General features: G+C 54.7%; 1 protein-coding gene across 1 annotated transcript; it reads right to left on the bottom strand.

Annotated features, from left to right (window-relative positions):
• Nucleotides 1-2527: 2527 nt before the first annotated feature.
• On the bottom strand, nt 2528-18210 carry NAA40 (N-alpha-acetyltransferase 40, NatD catalytic subunit). Its single transcript, XM_004770205.3, has 8 exons — nt 17973-18210; nt 12165-12260; nt 10407-10459; nt 6494-6589; nt 6256-6414; nt 6000-6083; nt 5466-5543; nt 2528-5184 (listed from the first exon to the last, which is right to left on the bottom strand). Exons 1-8 carry the CDS (start codon nt 17976-17978, stop codon nt 5043-5045), a joined length of 714 nt encoding a protein of 237 aa, XP_004770262.1. The 5' UTR covers nt 17979-18210; the 3' UTR covers nt 2528-5042.
• Nucleotides 18211-18861: the final 651 nt, after the last annotated feature.

Below are 18861 nucleotides of genomic sequence, written 5' to 3'. Positions count from 1 at the left end.
CCGGGAGGACCTCGGCAGGTCCGCAAAGCTGCTCCCGGCTCCATGATATAGATGGGTACCTGGGACCAGAGGAGCCGTGGAGTTGCCAGGCTGGACCACCCCCCAAGCACACCCAAGCCCCCCTCCCACCCCCAGCCCCATCTCCCCAGGGTGTGCTGGTGGGCCTGCGCCTAAAGGAGCATCCTGCGCTGCTGTGGAGGACTCAGTCAACCTCAAGGCCAAGAGGGAAAAGATGATCCAGGTCATGGTAGAGGCCTTGACCTTTCTTGCCAAGTCTGTGTGCTGCTGCCATCTGCCTCTGGCTGTAGCCCTGAGGACCAGTGGCACCCGTGGACCCATGGACCCGCGGACCCATGGCAGCATAGCCCCGAGGACCTGCGGACCCATGGCAAATGCTCACCTTCATAGGATGAAGATCGCGCCGCAGGGACTCCTAGAGCCAGTGGAGGTTTACAGGTTCATCTCTGCTTCCACACGGCACCTCCAGGAAACGGAAAGCCACGTGTGCACGTGTGCTGTGGGAGGGCTCGCTCAGGGGCTGCTCTCCAATCTGGGCGGGTGATGGGGTGCAGCGGGGACTAAGCGGGCTGCAGGTTCCGAAGCTGGGACATCCAGTGAGCTCTGGCACAGCCTGCCTCTCCTGGAACCCATCACTCCTTCCCCGTCCAGTTGATGGGGAGATCACATAGGACATCCAGGAAAAGCCAAGGTAGGGAGCCCTACGGTGAGGACCAGAGGGCTTCAGCTGCCTGCCCCGCTCTGGAGAAGAGCTACACAGCTGCCTGACAGATGAGTCATCACTACAGGCCACAGGCACTGCCCACCCGTGCCAACACCCTCCTCCAGGTCTCCTCTGCAGCAAGCCTGTCTCCTCCACCTTGGCCTTCTCAACAGGCCAGCTTTGTTTCTCTAGGCCAAGCCCTGAGAGGGAAGACAGGGCCTTAAGACCAACAGGAGCCTGGATCCACGAGGCGACCTAGAACTCCATCAGCAAGTGTGGTGCCGACGTCCACAGAGCCCTTTGAGGACCACATCCTGCCCAGGCGCCACCATATACTGGGGCACTGCGGACTGGGCACAGGAAATCACAGTCCCCCGCACCACGAACATCAAGGCAGTTGAACCAACACCTTCAAAACCTGGTAGCGGAAATCACCAGGCAATCATGGTTGCTTCCACTGGCAAAACACAGTCCTTTTCAGACCAGCTCATGCCCTGAGTGAAAGGGAAGACTTCTGCGGGGTTGGTGCCTTTTGCTCTGTCAGCTCGCCGGTGTGTCACCCCGTACCACTGGAGAAGCAGCTTCTGTTGCAGCCGCAGGGAGGGCTCCATCACTGGAGGACCAAAGAGGAGTCCAGGCCCCTCAAAGAGGTGGGCACAGACCCCAGGCAGCAGGGACCAAGGAGGGGTCCCATACTCTTCCAATCCTGCCCATTTGCCCTGTGACAAGCGGATGTCATTCCGAGGAATTCCTGGCTGGGATTAAAGCAGCCTGCAAGGAACAAAGAACTTGGGCCTGAGGATGGCGGGGACAGAATTTTGTCACATGGGAAATCTGTTGTATGATCAGCCCAGTGAAACGCTCTCTCCCTAAGGGTTGTGATGCCTCTCTTGCTGCTCCCAAGGTAAGACAATAGCACAAGCCATCCCCAGGAGGAAGGACACTTGGGGACGGCTGGTCTCACCCATAGGGACACCCACCAAACAGCTGTTAACCCTGCTCCCCCTTCCCCAGATCAGGGCCCTGCCTGAGCACAATACCCATGGCCTGGGGCTCCCCCAGCCTCCTCCTTCCCCCCCAACTCCTAGCAGATAGGATCACCAAGCAGAAGCCTGGGGAGGCAGGCCCCCCCCAGTGTCCACAGTTAGCGCTTCTGAACCCCAGAAGCCCTGGCCTAGCTTACTTCCTGCCTCTCCTCCCAGCTCACACAGGGCCAAGGACTGGCAAGAGTCTGCCCGGGAGAAGCTGTGTGACAAGAGTCTGTCACATGCCAGGGGCTGAGCCTCTCCCAGCTTCTAACTTTCCTGTCCTGTCAGGCCTGACCAGTTACCCTTCCTCTGAGCCTTTTTCTTTTGTGAGTGGAGGGAAGAGGGCTTTGGAATTTTTTTAAGAGAAGAGGAATATTCGGAGTAAGCCGATAGTGTAAAAGGGAGGAAAGGAACACCGACACTCTCAATCTAGTGAACTCCCACACAAGTGCACACACATTTAGCCAAAGATGTCAAATGTTGCAAAGCCTGGTTTGGGACTCTGTCCAAGATGCAAAGCAGGCAACCCTTGTAAGACTTCTGACCCCCACCCAGGGCCAGTGGGAAGTGGCACAAACATTCCCCTCTCTGACCGTTCGGCGCAGACACCCTCAAGGTTCCTCAAGCCAAGGCTTCTTTCGCAGCAAGGGGCATGGGGCCTCACAGCTTCGTGCCTCCCAGGGTTTCGGCCCAACGATGGGACAGTGTGATGGCCCGGGGTGTCCCCTGAGACCACACTGGCCATGGCACCCCAGTATCAGGACACGATCCCAGCAGCTGAACAAAGTGTCTTTTATTTGTGACATACAAATACAACCAATGCAAAAAGAGATCACTTTTCCCTTTGATTCCAGTGATAAGAAGTTGCTAAAGAAAAAAATATATATATCAAGGAGTTTATCTTCAATTTCCTCTAAAAAAAAAAACCCAAACCCAGAAAGGGTTAAAAAGAACCATATACATGTCATACACACATTTGACATCAACAAAAATAACCTGAAATAGAGTCAATACAACTAAAAAAAAAAAAGAAAAAAATCTTAAAAAAAATATTTTAACATGCCCCAAACAAAACACACAAAACAGCCAGAGAACAAAAGGCCTGCTCTGTTTCTCAAAACCAAGACCTGGCGAAGTGGAGAAAGATGGTTGTCTGAGACGTGAACGGGCCCAACACCAAAACACAGGGAGCTGCTGGTCTCCTGCCCCCACGAGGGACCCGAGCCGCCCAGAAACGGGCGGCAGAGGCTGCAGGAGCAGGTGAGGCACTGAGCCCTCCATCTGCCGGTGGGCTTGCGGGCAGGGGTCCGACAAGCGCAGAGAAAGCAACATACACTGAACTCACCTTATGAGGAATTTACAGTGGGGTTCCTTTTGATCCCCTTGAGTGGGAGGTATCAGAAATCCATGATCTAAGACAATAAATATTTATCTGTTCTGTGTCAACAGACAGGGATCAAAGGAAAAAAAAAAATTCCTAAACATGCTTCTGTCATTCCATGATTCTTGGAAGGAGCCCACCAATGCCCTCCCCGGCAATTTAAAATGCCCCCCACCCCTCCCCCCACAGAATCCCCTGGGAGGCGGAAGGCAGGGCAGAGACAGGCTCACTCCAGTGGAAAGCTGCCAGGCCTTCTGTGAGGGAGTGCCCTGTCGCATGCTGCCTGCGTGGTCAACAGCATCGCACAGGCACAGCACTCTGCGGAAGGCCGGGCTGGGCAGGGGAGGCCGAGCGCACAGGCCCCTGCACGAGCAGGAAAGTGGGGAAGATCAGCTCTGGGGAGACCTGCCAGCAGAGACCACCTGAGTCAGGGCGGAGTGTGGGGTCTGGGCTGACTCTGAAGTCGGGACAGACCTCCAAGAGCGCAACTCCACAAAGGCTAGAACCTTTAAGACACTCCCTAAAGCAGGGCTCAAGGATGTCCAAAGGGAGGCGGCAGGTACTTTTTCCTGGATAAGGATTTGGTCGTTTTCTTCCCTGGAAGGGACACAAGGCCCCGAGACCAGGGCAAGTGTAAGCTCTGACCGCCCTGTCTCCCCATCCCGGGAGAGAAGAGGAAGGCCTTCTCCCCCGCTCCAGTCCGCGGCCACAGGGGGACACTGGAGAGGGGAGAGCAGCGCAGTCTGGCCACCGAGAGGCACTCCTGCCGCAGCCGGGGGGCTGCCGGCCAGGGCGGTGGCACCAGGCCTCACTGAGGCAGCGAGGGGCAAGGCTGGGGAGTGCAGGCAGTGGGGCCTGCTGCTGGCTGGGGGCTCTCTGCAAAGGGAGGGCTGTGCCCCCTCAGAGAGCGATCAGCACCAAGATATGAGAGGCAACAGCACTGAAGAGGCTGGGAACCTGAGGGGTCCTTCTGGGGAAAGATGAAGGGCTCCCTAAAGTAATTCTTCCCCTTGAGAGTAAGAACAGAGGTACTGGGTGAGGTGAGTCGGGGGAGGACAAGTGGTAGGGGGGCGACAGAGAGGAACTGGCAGGACCTCTGGCTTGTTTCTGTGACAGGACAGCTCAAGTCACTGCCAGTTCAAGAGGTTCGGCTAGAATGCAGCAAAGTCCGGAAGCCCAGAGAAGCAACTCTCTTCCTCGGGGGGAACCCCCCGGCCCCCAGCCACACCTTGTTCCTGGTCCTCCCATCGACGACGAGGCAGAGATGGATGGAACCTACCGGGCCGGTCCCCTGGGATGCCTCCACACTAAGTGTCAGTCCACAGAAGCACAGCTACAAAGAGCTCCCTGGCCTCCCAGTGTCGTGGCACAGGAGACCTTCCCATGATCTCCATCAGAGCACTCGGCTACAAAACCGGACTCCCTCCGAAGCTGGTCTCAACGTCCAGAGCCTGCATCCAGTCCAGTCCTCGTTGGGGACCAGCTAGACCCCGACCCGGGGCTCCTGGACTTTTCTAAAGATAGGTATAAAACAGCCCATTTGTCCAAGTGTGTGTGTGGCGGGGGGAGGGGACGGTCTGTCAGGAATCCACCTGCAGAGCAGCTGGGGCACCTCGTGCTCGAGGGCACAAGGGCCGAGCGAGAAGGCAGCCGCTGCGCGAGGGTCTGCGTCGTGCCCGGCCTCCGCCAGCCCCTCCCTCAGCCCGTCTCCTCTCTGCTCCTTCAGCGCACACTGTCCTTCCAGGAGGGCGGAGGGCGGGCGGCTCAGGCCGCTCCACCCCAGGGTTCTGTGCGCTCGGGCTGCAGCCGGGCACGCGCAGGGCTGAGGAGGCCACAGCTCTGAGGGCACCTGGCCAGTAACGTGAGCCCAGGGAGAAGACAGGCCTTGGAGAGAGCATTCTAGCTTGGGAGCTCAGTGGCAGCAGCCGCCACAGTGCCCGCCCGCATGGGAGTGCTGGCTGTCCCCAAACTTGGTCCTCCGGCTCAGGATCTCGTAGGAGCAGTCCTCTCCACAGCAACCAGACATGCTGGGGGAAGAGTCATCGATCTCGAATCTGCAAGGCAGGCAGGAGGAGAGGCTTGGCTGCAGGTAGTGGACGGCCTTCCTTCCCAGCCCAAAAACTTTTCTACCAGCCACACTCACGAGACCCCTAGGAGTGAGGGCACAGCCCCCGGGCATGTCTGCACCATCCCCCCAACCCCAAGGCCACTCCCCAGGACCACTGGACCAGGAGCTCAGCCCTCAGGATGAATGAGCGCCAGGACCAGGAGAAAGCCCCCGGGACAGGCACCCCCCACCACCCAGAGGGCCCCACACCCTGGCCCAGCTCCTTACTGCAGCGCTTCTCGGAAGAACTGGTAGGCGCCATGATTGTGCTTAAATACAGTTAACATCACTTTCTTCATCTGTGTGCTGAGAAGAAAGCAGAGAACACCTTCCAGAAAGAGAAACACAGGCTAACTCATGCCTCCTCTTTCTGTCTCTGCCTGCTGTCTCCCATTTGCTCCTGAGAAGCACACCCTGAGCCCCAATCTAGCCTCCGTGTTGGGCGCTCACAGCACCCGCTGCTTCTGTTCCGGGGCTGATCAGACCGCGCGGGCATTGGGCCCCCAATGAACTGGCTTCCTCGCCACGTTCTCTCTGCACCCCACTTTTCAGGCACAAGAGGCGCTCAGAAGCACCTGCTGCTTGGAGCCACGCATACAAAACCAGGAATCCCAGCAGGGAGGAGAGCAGCTTTACTGAGAGGGTTCTAGATGCTTCTCTTCTGAAACATTCCTATGAGCCTTGTCCTCCACCGAGGCTCAGAGAACAGTGTGGATGGCTCAGAAGACCGTTCCAACACAGCGACACACGGGGCGCCCTTACCTGTTGGCCATGAGCTGCAGGATCTGGATGAGGAACTTCCCCAGGCCTTTCCGCCGCACCTTGCTTTCCAACTGCACTTCGTAGCTGGGTGAAGAAAGCAGCCAAGTGAGCCCGGGGAGGCAGGGCCCATCAGAGGACCCAGGGCCCCGGCAGCCCGCAGACCCGGACCGGCGCAGCGGACCCCGCCACGCGGCTGAGTGCCCAGACCAGCGCCAGTACGTCCTCCCCAAGGCCGACCGCAGGCTGGGGCTCCTACCAGTACAGGACTTCATCCCCGCACTCCACGTCAAACCGGAAGTGAGAAAAGGCAACAGGGACCGAACTGCTTTCCCAAGCAATGAGGTACCAGGCTCGGTCATCCGTCATTTCCTCCCGTTTCTCCCGGTCCTTCCAGCCCCACTCGCTCTGCTCATACCTGGGACACACGGGGCAGTCAGGGCGGGGCGGGCCGGAAGGGGAGGAGCGAGGCCCCCCTCCCGTCAGGGCGCACTTACATGGTCTGCATGTTGGTCTTGGTCAGGTCGAAGGCCCAGGCCACCGTGGCCGGCTCCAGTCCGGACACTCGCTTACACTCGATGGAGACGTTTAACCTGAAGAAGACGGAAGGGTGGTGAGTGGAGCCGGTGGCAGGCCTGAGGGCGGCCCGCTGCCCAGACGGCCTCCCAGCGCAGCGGGCCTGGTCTCGGCTCACCCACAGAGAGAAGCCGAGCTTGCGCCCTGCCTTCCCCGTAGTGACTAGAGAAGGTGCCGCTGAAGGAACGAAGCCTTTTCGGGCTGAGACTGACAACTCATGGCCGGCCCACGGCCCTGACCACAGTCCCATTTCCTGCCTGCCCTGCGAGGCCCTCAGCGGTGTCTGCACTCTGTAAACTTCCACCCCTCTCTGCTACCGCTTTGCTCTCTCCAGCCTCTGCCGCGCTTCGCCATGAATCCTGAAGTCTTCTCGGATCCTTCAGTTCCTGCCCGTGGGTGTTTAGTCTCTGAACTGACTCTTCACTGGGCAGCCACAGCACCTTGAAAGTGGCTGGGTCACCTCAGGCCTTTTGAGAAGACCATGGTCCCTAGGCCCCCGGAGGGGTCCTGCCTGCCATTTCCTCTGAGGACACAGCAGGTATTCTCGGCTGACCAACCCAGGTGGAGCAGGGTCCAACACCATGAGGTTTTCTTACACTCACAGATGCCATAGACATTAAGGTCTCATCATTTATTTACTCCAAAAGAAACGTTAGTAAAGCACAGTTCAGCTCCGTGGCCGAACCGTGGAACCCCAATCTCCAGACAGTGCCACATTCTGACAGGACCAAAGTCAGTGACACAAAGTCCTTAAAGAGGTCCCAGATCAGGCCCTTCCAATGGCCCTTGACACGACCCCTCAGGGAATGTCTCCATTCAAAATGACTGTCGCCTCTGCTGTCTGGCCCGCCATATGAGCTGCACATGCGCGCAGTCTTGTAAATTTGGAACATCTTGGCTCTGAAGAGTCTTCCTTTCTTTCTAAGTGCTGGCCATGGCATAGTCAGAAACACCCCACACGGCGTGCCCTCTGGCTCAGCCATCTATTTTCCAAAGGTTGGTCTAGAGGTAGGAATTCTCCACTAATCTGAGTTCTCTCTCTCTTTCTCTTTCACTTTAGTTCTTTAAGTACATTAAAGCAGGATCACAGCCACACAAATCACACAAAATTCCAGGCACCAAAGGAGCCCAGAGTTAGCTGGCAATGCGTGCTTCAGAACTGTTCCAGTATTTCTGAAAGTCAATAGGAATGTGGAATATGGAACACAGAAGACATCACAGTAAGGGATCTCTAAACTGTGCCAGAGGACTTCCCAGACACTGAAAGGCGAGGCTACTGGAGGAACTGTACTACGTCTGATCACAGGAAGGACACGTTAACGTGGTACTAAGAAATTCAGACAAAGCCGCGAAAAGCAGATATAGGATCGCCTACTAAAGTGTTCATTTCATGGGGCGCCTGGTGGCTTAGTCGTTAAGTGTCTGCCTTTGGCTCAGGTCATGATCACAGGGTCCTGGGATAGAGCCCCACATCAGGCTCCTTGCTCAGCGGGAAGCCTGCTTCTCCTTCGCCCACTCCCCCTGCTTGTGTTCCCTCTCTCGCTGTGTCTCTCTCTGTCACATAAACAAAAATATTTTTAAAAAACAAAGTGATGGGGTGCCTGGGTTAAAAAAATAAAGTGATGGGGCACTCAGTGGGTTAAAGCCTCTGCCTTCGGCTCGGGTCATGATCCCAGGGTCTTGGGATCGAGCCCCACATCGGGCTCTCCGCTCAGCGGGGAGCGTGCTTCCTCCTCTCTCTCTGTCTGCCTCTCTGCCTACTTGTGATCTCTGTCAAATAAATAAAATCTTTAAAAAAAAATAAAGTGATCATTTCATAGTTCATATATTTACATTTATCTGTCTTGTTCACTGAAACACTCAAACCAGCTGCTACTTACAGAACTGGACATAATCCTCTTTCCTCCTTAAAACAACCTTACAAGTCTGGCTTCATCACTCCGTTCAACAGACCAAAAAATGGGGCTGTCTGGACTGTGGCTTGCCTGAATACAATTAATCAGAAGAACAGTTTTATTTCAAACCCATAGCTGTGATTCTCTAAAACCATAACCCAGGGATGCCTGGGTGGCTCAGTTGGTTAAGCAGCTGCCTTCAGCTCGGGTCATGATCCCAGCGTCCTGGGATCGAGTCCCACATCGGGCTCCTTGCTTGGCAGGGAGCCTGCTTCTCCCTCTGACCCTGCCTGCCACTCTGTCTGCCTGTGCTCGCTCTCATTCTCTGACAAATAAATAAAATAAATAAAAACTTTAAAAAAATAAAATAAGGGGCGCCTGGGTGGCTCAGTGGGTTAAAGCCTCTGCCTTCGGCTCGGGTCATGATCCCAGGGTCCTGGGATCGAGCCCCGCATCGGGCTCTCTGCTCATCAGGGAGCCTGCTTCCTCCTCTCTCTCTCTCTGCCTGCCTCTCTGCCTACTTGTAATCTCTGTCTGTCAAATAAATAAATAAATCTTTTAAATAAATAAATAAATAAATAAATAAAAATAAAAAAATAAAATAAAATAAAACCATAACCCATTTTTCCCTAAGCCAAGAGCGGCTCTGATAAGACAGATTATGCTTCCTATTTTATAACCAGATGGACAGAAAGGGGAAGGGGGCTTTAACCCAGATCCTAAGGCAGGAAACTGGATTAGTAGCAGTAATAGTAGTGATAACACTGACCTAGGTTTTGGTAAGCTCCAGGTATGAGGCACTTCATACCTAATCCTCCCCAAACCATCTATTATCAGACCCACTGCTGATTAGAAAATGGAGGCACAGAGAGGTTAAGTCCAGGGTCAAGGGTCATACAGCCAGTTAAGTGGCTTTAAATATATATATATATGTTTTATTTATTTATTAGAGAGAGACACAGTGAGAGAGGGAACACAAGCAGAGGGAATGGGAGAGGGAAAAACAGGCTTCCCATCAAGCAGGGAGACAGAAGTGGGGCTCAATCCCAGGACCCTGGGATCATGACCTGAAATGCTTAACCAATGAGTCCTCCAGGCGCCCCAGTAAGTGGCTTTTAACAATTACACCATACACTCCCAGAAAGAGCCCTAGATTGGGAATTAAAAGCCCCCTCAGCAGCCAGGGAGAAACTACGTGGCTTAGGAATCTTATTCAGCTTCTCTGAGCCTTGGTTCCCCTCTGCACAAAAGGAGGAAGTCAGCCTAGATGATTTTAATTCTTTTTTTTTTTTTAAGATTTTATTTATTTTTTTGACAGAGAGACACAGCAAGAGAGGGAACACAAGCAGGGGGTGGTGGGAGAGGGAGAAGCAGCCTTCCTGCTGAGCAGGGAGCCGGACCTAGGGCTCGATCCCAGGACCCTGGGACCATAACCGGAGTGGAAGAGAGCCGCTTAACCGACTGAGCCACCCGGGCGCCCCCTAGATGAGTTTTCCAGTTTGTTTCAGCTCTATGATTATCATTATTTTTTTAAAGATTTTATTTATTTGACAGACAGAGATCACAAGTAGGCAGAGAGGCAGGCAGAGAGAGATGAGGAATGAGGAAGCAGGCTCCCTGCTGAGCAGAGAGTCCGATGTGGGGCTTGATCCCAAGACCCTGGGATCATGACCCGAGCTGAAGGCAGTCAGCTCTATGATTCTACACCCGGAGAGAATATCAAATCCTAAGGAAACATCAGTCTAAGATGATGCAATCTTTGTTCATTTACAGATTTCTCTGTCACCTAATCAGGTGCTTTTGTATCAAGACACTCAACACAGCTTCTCCTTTTTTGTAACAAAAAATGAGAAAATGTGGGTCGGAGGAAGCACACTCCGGGAAAGTGAATTCCTTCAGACACTCAAGGAGACAACAATTAGGAGTGTTAAACACTTACCCATTTCGATCATATTTCTTGAACACTGGGAAAGCCTCTAGAGGGTCTCCAAGCTGCGGAGGGAAAGAAAAGAGTAGCACAAACGTGTGCGGTGCAGTCGCAGGCTCTCCCTGCGGTGAAACACTGTGCAGAGCCACGCTGCGGGGCCTGGCCCTCCATCCAGGAGCAGCCGCCAGACAGCGCTCGCCTGCCTCGGCTCTGAAAGCACACGCAGGCAGGGTCTAGTAAGGAGGCCCAAGACAGTTTAGTCAGCTTCATTTCACAAGGTAAGGAGAGACTCTGCTAGCCTAACACGAACACTGGCCTGTAGGTCACATGACCCCCAAACCGGAGGGTACATGATCCACCTGCAAACTTCCTTTCTGTGGGGCTAGGACCTCGTGATTCTAGATCAGGAGTTGCCTGCTCTACCAACTGAACCAACCCGGTGCCCCATCTGCCCGCATACTTTCTTTTTCTTTTTTCTTAAACTTTTTTTTTCTTTTTCAGATTTTACTTATTTATTTTCAGAAGGCTGTGCACGTGTGCAGGCTCAGGGGGAGGGGCAGAGGAGGAGAGAATCTCAGACTCCATGCTGAGTGCAGAGCCCAGCACAGGGCTGGGTCTCGAGACCCTGAGATCATGACCTGAGCCAAGATCAAAAGTTGGACACTTACCTGACTGAGCTGCCCAGACGCCCCTTACCTGCATACTTCTAAGAAGCCCCTAACTAACCCCACCGTGTCAAAAACCCAAAATGGCATAATCATGTCCCTGAACCACCTCTTTATAAATGTGGACTGTTTACAGGGTGGGCTAAAAAGATAACAAAAAGGCACCTGGGTGGCTCAGTAGGTTAAAGTCTCTGCCTTCGGCTCAGGTCATGATCCCGGGGTTCAGGGATCAAGCCCTGCATCGGGCTCCCGGCTCAGCAGGGAGTCTACTTCTCCCTCTCCTTCTGCCTGCCGTTTCCCCTGCTTATGCTCTCTGCCAAATAATAAAATCTTTAAAAAATAATAAAAGAGAGAAACAAAAATGGAATAGGATATGGAATGGGAGCAGGAAGAATGGCCAGAGCCTCTTCAGTCCTGTTTGAAAGCCAAGCCTGCTCTCAGCGGGGCCGCCTGGGTGAGCCGCTTCACCACTCCTCCCTCCTGGACTCTGGCCCCTGAACCAGGCTGCTGCCCCTGCCCCCGGTGCCAGCACAGTCCTTTGTACTTCAGAGTCAATAAATGTATGAAGGAATGAATGAGAAAACTATACCATATGTTACCAGGGACGTTTCCTCTCCAAAATGCAAAATCCTAACAAAATTTTCTCTGCTCAGCAGGGAGCCTGCTTCCCGCCCCCCCTGCCTGCCTCTCTGCCTACTTGTGATATCTCGCTCTGTCAAATAAATAAATAAGATCTTTAAAAAAAAATGTTTTTTTTCTCCAGACCCTCTTCCACTGCTATGGAAGGAGATCCACAGAGAGAAGCAGCCACTTCGTTGGGTTTTCTCTTTTTTTAAGTAGGCTGCCCTCCCAGGGTGGGGCCGGAACTCAAGACCCTGAGATGGAGAACCCCACGCTCCATACTCCACCCAGCCACTTCATCTGAATTCCCATTTCCCTGCACACCTAGGCCAATCCTTGGCCCTCCCCCGCAACTCTCAGGCTGGGCTCATTTTCCTCAGTCGGCCAGTAACAAAATTCTGCCACAGGGTGGCGCCAAAAGAAGTCAAATGAAAAACCAAGCTCAAGTTCTAGGAGGAAGGGACTTGGGAAGCAGGGGAGTCACCCTGTTGGCTGCGTCCACTTTGGCACAGACAGCATCCATGGCTGCTCGTTCCTCCAACCGCTTCTGCTTCTTCTCCTTCGCTTTGCTTGACTTCCTCTGCAGCAGGGAAAAGCAAAGTTGGTTGGAAGGGCTGTGGCCAACCAAAGACTCTTCTTTCCCTTTGAGGAACCTTAGAGTCAGGCCCCGAGCCCACAGGCCTGTCCTCAGTGGCAGGAACTGCCAACCCTGGCTGCTGCACACTTGCTGGGATGGGGAAGCCGCACGTGTTTTCTAGTCGTGAGAGCTCGGGAGCGTCACCAGACTTCTCAGCTTCCTTGTCAAAAAGGGCACCGACCCTTGGGAAGCAGGGAAGCAGGGTCACCGTGAGGACCCAGTGAGAGCACATGACAATGCCCGCAGTAGGGCCTGGCCCCCAGCAGGTGCCTAATAAATATGCACTCATCCACTGGCTCCTAAGGAAGGAACAACTAATTTTAGACACATTCAGGGCAGGTTTCAAGGAGGAGATGCCATCTGAGGTAGCCGCTGACAGCTGTTCCTAAGGACAGGTTTATTCACAGCCTTCTCAGTGTCTTCCAGCTTCAGAAGACAGAGATCCCGTCTGGGGGAGCCCCTCGGGGTGTTGGGTCCCCTTTTTAAGCTGAGACCAGAGCACTCTAGCTTAAGGAGACAGAACTGTTCCCCAGAAGCACTGTTCGGCCAAGAGACCTAAGTGGCAGGCACCCTGCACACCCAGTATCGACAAGGGCAGACAGGGGGCCTCAAGGGGTTCAACTGTGCAAAGAGGCCATGCTGACACATGGTCCGCAAGCCATGGTGCAGGGCACACAGGCAGCGGGGAGTGTGGAGGGGGGGAGCAAAGGGAGCATGTCCTTGCACAGGGGCTCCAATGGCAAACCACCCTTAACCACATATAGAGCAAATCCTATTTTATGGCTCCCATGGGGGGTCTCTCAGGCCTACACGGATCCTGTCACCCTCCTGTAAAAAGCTAGTAACACAGGAGAAAGAGCCCATGCTCTGGAATCTGACAGATTACCCAGAGCCTCTTCCTGCTCTGCAGAGTGGTGTTCGGGCCCCAACCAGTCCTCCTCTGTGTCTGCTTCCCTGTCTGCAGGAGGTGCATGAGGCTCATAAAACCTCCCTTGAGGTAGGAGGCTGGTGAGACTTACTCTGGCATCTCACACAACCAAGGAGAGTTCTCTCATTCTCGCTCCCTAGGAAGACCAGGGCAGCACATGCCCCCAGATTTGCTCACCCCCTGGCCCAAATTCCAAAGGCACCCGAAGGCACTGGCGGGATGGCTTTGCTTTTTGACCCACTTCACTGCCTCTTCTGACTCCACCTCTGTTTCCTGAGCTCATCAGAGAGAGGCTGTACTCCCTCCAAATGCACCTGAGCCCTGACGCTGGCACCGGTTAAGGGGGAACCAATCGAAAAGCCAGATGCTGGAAAAGTTTCTCGGGATAAATTCTACCCTCAGATCTCTGGGAATGACACTGTCTGTTATTTCCAGGGACCAGGAGGCAAGAGTCCAGACACAAAGAACTCACAGGGACTGCTCTTCTAGGTGTCCATTCGTCCTACAGCAGCTACTGTATGCTGCTGAGCCCCGGGCTCCCATCCCCTATGCCCTCAAGCAGGGAGCAGACAGAAGAGCAGGACTGGAGGGGACAGAACCAGGCCTCTTCGACCACACACAGGCTTTAGAGCACCCATCTTTTCCACTGGGGGTTTGAATTTCAAAACAACATCATGAAAGGCGCTCAGCTAGCAGAGTACTTCCGCACACGTCTGCTTCGGTTCTCAGGGCAACAACCAGCACCTCCATTCCCACATGAGAAAACTGAGGCTCAAAGGCACAGTGTTCCCCCAAGAACAAATGGGAGAGGGGGACTTACTCCCAGGGGTTGGGCCCCGGACCTAGTGTTTGTTCCTCCAGCCCCGCTGTCTCCAGTGGGAAGGCCGACATCAATGTCAACAGACCTTTCCTCTCAGTCTCGCCCAGGTGTAGTCCAGACCTCCGCGGCTGTTAGGGCAGCCGCTGGGCAATTCACTTCTCATCACCCTTCCAGTTCGGCGACGGCGGACGCACCCTGCCAGCTCGGTGCTGCCCCGGCCCTACCTCCGCGCCGAGGGAGGGGAACGGAAACCCGAGACAGCCGGCCTCCAGGAAAGAACATGAGCCCTGGCATCACTCCCGCCAGGCCAATGCTCCTCCTGCTGCCCCCGCATGACCTGGGAAAGCAAGTCTGTCTCCGGAAAAATGGGGACACGGATGCTGGCCTCACCGACTCCCTGAAAGGACAGGTCAGAAGTCACCTTAGGGTAGAGGCAAACCCCCTCCTCCACCCTGCGCCCTAGTTCTCTCTCCACACAACACAGAGCTAAGATCAAAGGTGCTGGAAGGCGAGTGTGACTCCCGGGACCCAGAAAGCACTGAAACGTGGGTTCGCTCCACAGCATCTCATTTCTAAGCACAAGCAGTAAGTAATTCCTAAGCACAAGCAGCAGGAGGGCCGCCCCCAGGCCTCCAGGAGATTTATGGGCTCATTCATGCAAGGGAACAGGCCAGCCAGACAATCCTCAGTGTGAGGCTCAGGGCTGCCATGGCCCGAGATGGCAGATGATGAGAGAGACCCCTACGTGCCCAGCTGCCCGCGCACGGTGTATGTGGCAGGCCGTAGCAGCCCAGGGCAGACAGGCAGGGGCTCTCCCTCAAACCTAGCACACACTAGGAAAAGTGGTCTCCTGCTGTTCCAATTAGCTTTGCCCTGCCTCGTGTAGGTAAAGCTATCCTGCAGGGACACAGGAAAATTCTCCTAATTAAAATGGGAAATAAGCACAGTGAACAGTAAAGCTCATTGTGGTTAAGTGTCTTTCCCAAGGGAGCTCTATATAATAAAAAGAGTGTGGGATTTTTGAGTCAAGAGACTTGGATTTGATTCTCAGCTCCTCCACTTAGAAGCTGTGTGACTTTGGGCAAGTTACTTAATCTCTTTTCAGCAAGTCACTTAGTTTCTCTGGATCTCCATCTCCTTATCAGTAAAAGGGGCTAACAATGCCTTTACCTCACAGGACTGTTATGAAGACAAAATGATACAATGTACTAGATATAAAAAATAAGGATTTCTGGTTAGGAGGATCCACTAACATCACATACTCTGCTAATGCTTTAATAAACAGGTGTTATTTTAGCCTCTACAGTAACAAGCTATGTGTGCCCACTTCTTTGATGAGAGAACTGAGGCACAGAGAGGTCAGAGAACTTTTCAGGGTCACAGAGCCAGTGAACAGAATTCTCAGAGAGGTCTCTCCATGCCACCTTCTCCCTCCACTCACACCACACAGTAACACTCCACGAGCCAGAGGTCACACCGGCTTCATTAGCCAATGCACACCCACTCAGTGCTCAGCAAACAGCAGGTACTAAGTCCATACCTGTCGAATGGCTCAGCGAACATTCAAATCCAGGTCCGAATCCTAACATCCAAGCTTCTTCCACGACATCAACTGCACGTGTGCAGCATGCATTCTAAAGTGTGACGCAGGTGTTTTCACCTGCAGCTGGGAACCCCCCCCCCCCCCGCGAGCTCTCTCGAAGCAGTTATCTCCACATGCAGTCAGGACTGCCAGGTCTCACAGAGACACTCAAAACCAAAACACGCACAGATGGGCACAGAAGGCACCTTTCAGACAAGAGATTTGGCATCTCTTAGATTTCAGTGTCAAGCCTTCACCCCGCAAAGTATCCAGGATCCAGAAAAAACAAAAAAACAAAACAAAACAAAAAAACCCTCCTTTTTTGGGAAGGGAGCCAGAGATCTACATTCCAATTCCTAAAAGACAACATGTCTGTGGCAGCAAGGGTGAAGGAACTTTGAAGAGAAGGGTGATCCAGCTGAGGCTACTCTCTCTTAGCCTGAGGTCGGCTGTCTAGTAGAGCAGGGCCCTCCCCGTCGATGGCGCCTGCCACAAACACCGACCTTCCTGACACAGAGGTGGGGAGTCTGCTGCCCCCACCCAGGAGGAAGGCGGATAATGACAGGGTTCCAGCACTGTTCCAGGGAGGAAGATTCAAGTCCCTCTTTTTTTGTAGTGAGTTTTACGCCAGAAGAGACTAGGCAGGGGCCGTTCTGAGAAACACATCTGTGGAGTATGAGGAACAGGAGGAAAGGAAGCAAGGGTCGCAGCATCGCTGAGTCTTGCTCTTTCAACTCAACCAACAAAGGAAGTGCTGAACCAGAATGGCATGTTCTGCTTCTTGTCTGCTGCCCCGTCTGCAGTGGCTTTGCTGGGTAGACACCGAGTGATCCCAGGGACACAGATTTTTACCTCATTTCAACAAGAGCTGGGCTTTGGGACCTTTCACCAAAACCTGGGTTAAATACACCTTGATTTTCTACACATGAAGTACACTGTACCCCAAATTCCTTGCTGAAACAAGACGACATGGATTACCTAAAGTGCTTGGACATGGATCGGAACTACCATTTTGGCCTAACAAGTTGACTTGTTCAATTATCACTGGAGAGAAAATCTAGGTTAACAACAGTAGGGACAAAGTAACGGGTTAAAAATAGCACAGATCTATTTTAGATAACTCCAATCAAGGTTGAGAATACAAGCAGAAACAACAGCCACAATTTCATGCATCCACTATCTCATTTAATCCTCTCCTCTCTGAGGAGGGCGGGTATCATCATCCACTTTACATAGAGGAGGAAATTCAAATTCAGAAAGGCCACGTCACAGGCCCAGTATCACGCTGCTAGCCAGGAAGATGGGGCTGGAACCGAGGCATCTCTGGGTCCCAAGTCAGGACTCCTTAAAGGTGGTAAAAATTCCAGGTAAAAACTATAAAGTACCAGGGAGTACCGGTTCCCTTCGCAGGAGAGTGACTGATACTACTCTAACTGGAACTTAGGAAGGTGAGTTCGCAGAAGTATTTGAACAATTTCTGCCCAGCCCTCTATCGGCACATGCCAGAGAAGGGCGCACCTCCAGGCTGCCACACACAGAACAGGTGGTCGCTATTCTTCTGGGTCTGGAGCCATCAGTGCCCCTCCCCACTCCCCATCAATTCCCTCCCTGCTCACCTTCTGCACAGCTTCCCCCTGCAAAGCCACCTGCAGCACTTAAGAGTACTAACGACCCAAGTAATAATCAAGGCCGAGAGAGCAGGCCTCCGTTGGAGGGGAAGAGGGCGTTTCAGGAGCAGGAGGATCCTGGTGGAGAGGTTTGCAAAGGGTGTAGGGGACCCCGCTTCACCGAGTATCCGGGTAGCGGGAAGCAACAGCCAGTGGCTGAGGGCTGGGGAGGCCCGAGGCAGGGTCTGGTCCCTGCTCACTGTCTGTGTGACCTTGGCTGGGTGCCTCTTCTCTGGGCCTCAGTTCCCTGCAAGCCAGGGGGCGGCCTAGGAGGTGGGAAGACGCGAAGCCGGTGACAGCCAAGTGATGGGTGACCCCTGGGGGCGAGGGGTACCCCAGGGTCAGCCCCGGGGGTTAGGGGGTGGTCAAGAAGATAACAGGTCAGTCAGAAAGGTTGGGGGGGCGCGACGCGAGGGACGGGGGACACCCAAGGGGGTGGGGCCCGGAGAAGGGGGCTCCCCAAGGGATCCCCGGGCTGCGCCTAGTGTGGGGATGCTAAGAATGTGGGAGTCGGGTCATGTGGGGGTTGGGGGTCACGTGAGGCCGGAGGGGGTCGGGGTCACGTGAGAGGGGGTTCAAGGAACAATGGGGGCTCAGGGGGACGAACGGAACGGGGAGCGCTGCCGGCCCTCGCGTCTCCTCTCCCTGCCTCACTCACCCCCATGGCGGCAGCGGCGGCGGCGGCCCTCAGCTCCTCCTTCCCACACTTGCCGGTAGGGAGGCGGCAACGGCAGCGACGGCTGCGGCGGCGACACCAGAGCGGCGGCGGGCCCCGCACCGCGCATGCGCCTCGCGGGCTCTCCTGCGCGCCCTGGCGGGCACCGCGCCGGCGCAGAGCGGGGGAGGGCGCGAGCGGGGGAAGCGCGCAGGTGGAGAGCCGGGGAGGCGGGCCGAGGGTCTCGCACCCGAAAGAGGCGGGAGGCGCGGAGCAGCGTCGCGCTAGGAATGACGTAGTGCCCGGGCCCGCCCCCTCGTCTCCCGGCTGTGTCTGTAGCTATGGCAACGGCCGCGCCTGGCCGGTGGAAGCGCGCGGGCTGGCGGCTGGGTGAGTGGCAGCGCTAACCCCTGCGCTCCTCCCCTCCGCGGCGGGCCGGCCGCCAGCGAAGCTGCCACCCTCGCACAGGACCAAACGCGTCCTGACCTCGGACGCCCCAGCCCCTCCTGCAAACCCTCGGGCACCGAGGGAGCTCTTTGGAAACGTTCCCACCCTCTAGATCTTGAACTCTTGAAATTCCTTTTCTAACTGGAGTCCCGTTATTCATTCATCCGTCTTCTATTCATTCACCCTCCGTCCGTTGGCTCTGAGTCTCTGCGAACATTTACCAGCGTCTACGCTGTGTTAACCCCGGGGGCCACAGAGAGGAGCAGTCCAAAACTTCACTGTTTAGAGAGGAAACGGGCGTGTAACAACTATTTAATGGAGAGGGGTTGGTGCTGTGGCAATGAGACCTCAGGCGTGCAGGTTCTTCCCAGCAGGCCAGTGTGGCTCCTTGCATCCCAGTCCCACGGGGAGCTGTGTGCGCTCTACACACCCCTGCGCCCTACCC

This window comes from Mustela putorius, unplaced genomic scaffold (genome assembly GCF_011764305.1).
Source record: "Mustela putorius furo isolate JIRA1106 unplaced genomic scaffold, ASM1176430v1.1 tig00000127_pilon_pilon_pilon, whole genome shotgun sequence".
NCBI lineage: Eukaryota > Metazoa > Chordata > Mammalia > Carnivora > Mustelidae > Mustela > Mustela putorius.
The sequence above is the reverse complement of the archived record's forward strand: the minus strand, read 5'-3'. Positions and strand labels throughout refer to the sequence as shown.

Coding starts and splice junctions, on each gene's coding strand:
- NAA40 (XM_004770205.3), bottom strand. Junction 6,415..6,493: donor AAGACCAACATGCAGACCAT/GTAAGTGCGCCC, acceptor CGTGTGTCCCAG/GTATGAGCAGAGCGAGTGGG. Junction 5,185..5,465: donor TTCTTCCGAGAAGCGCTGCA/GTAAGGAGCTGG, acceptor CCTGCCTTGCAG/ATTCGAGATCGATGACTCTT.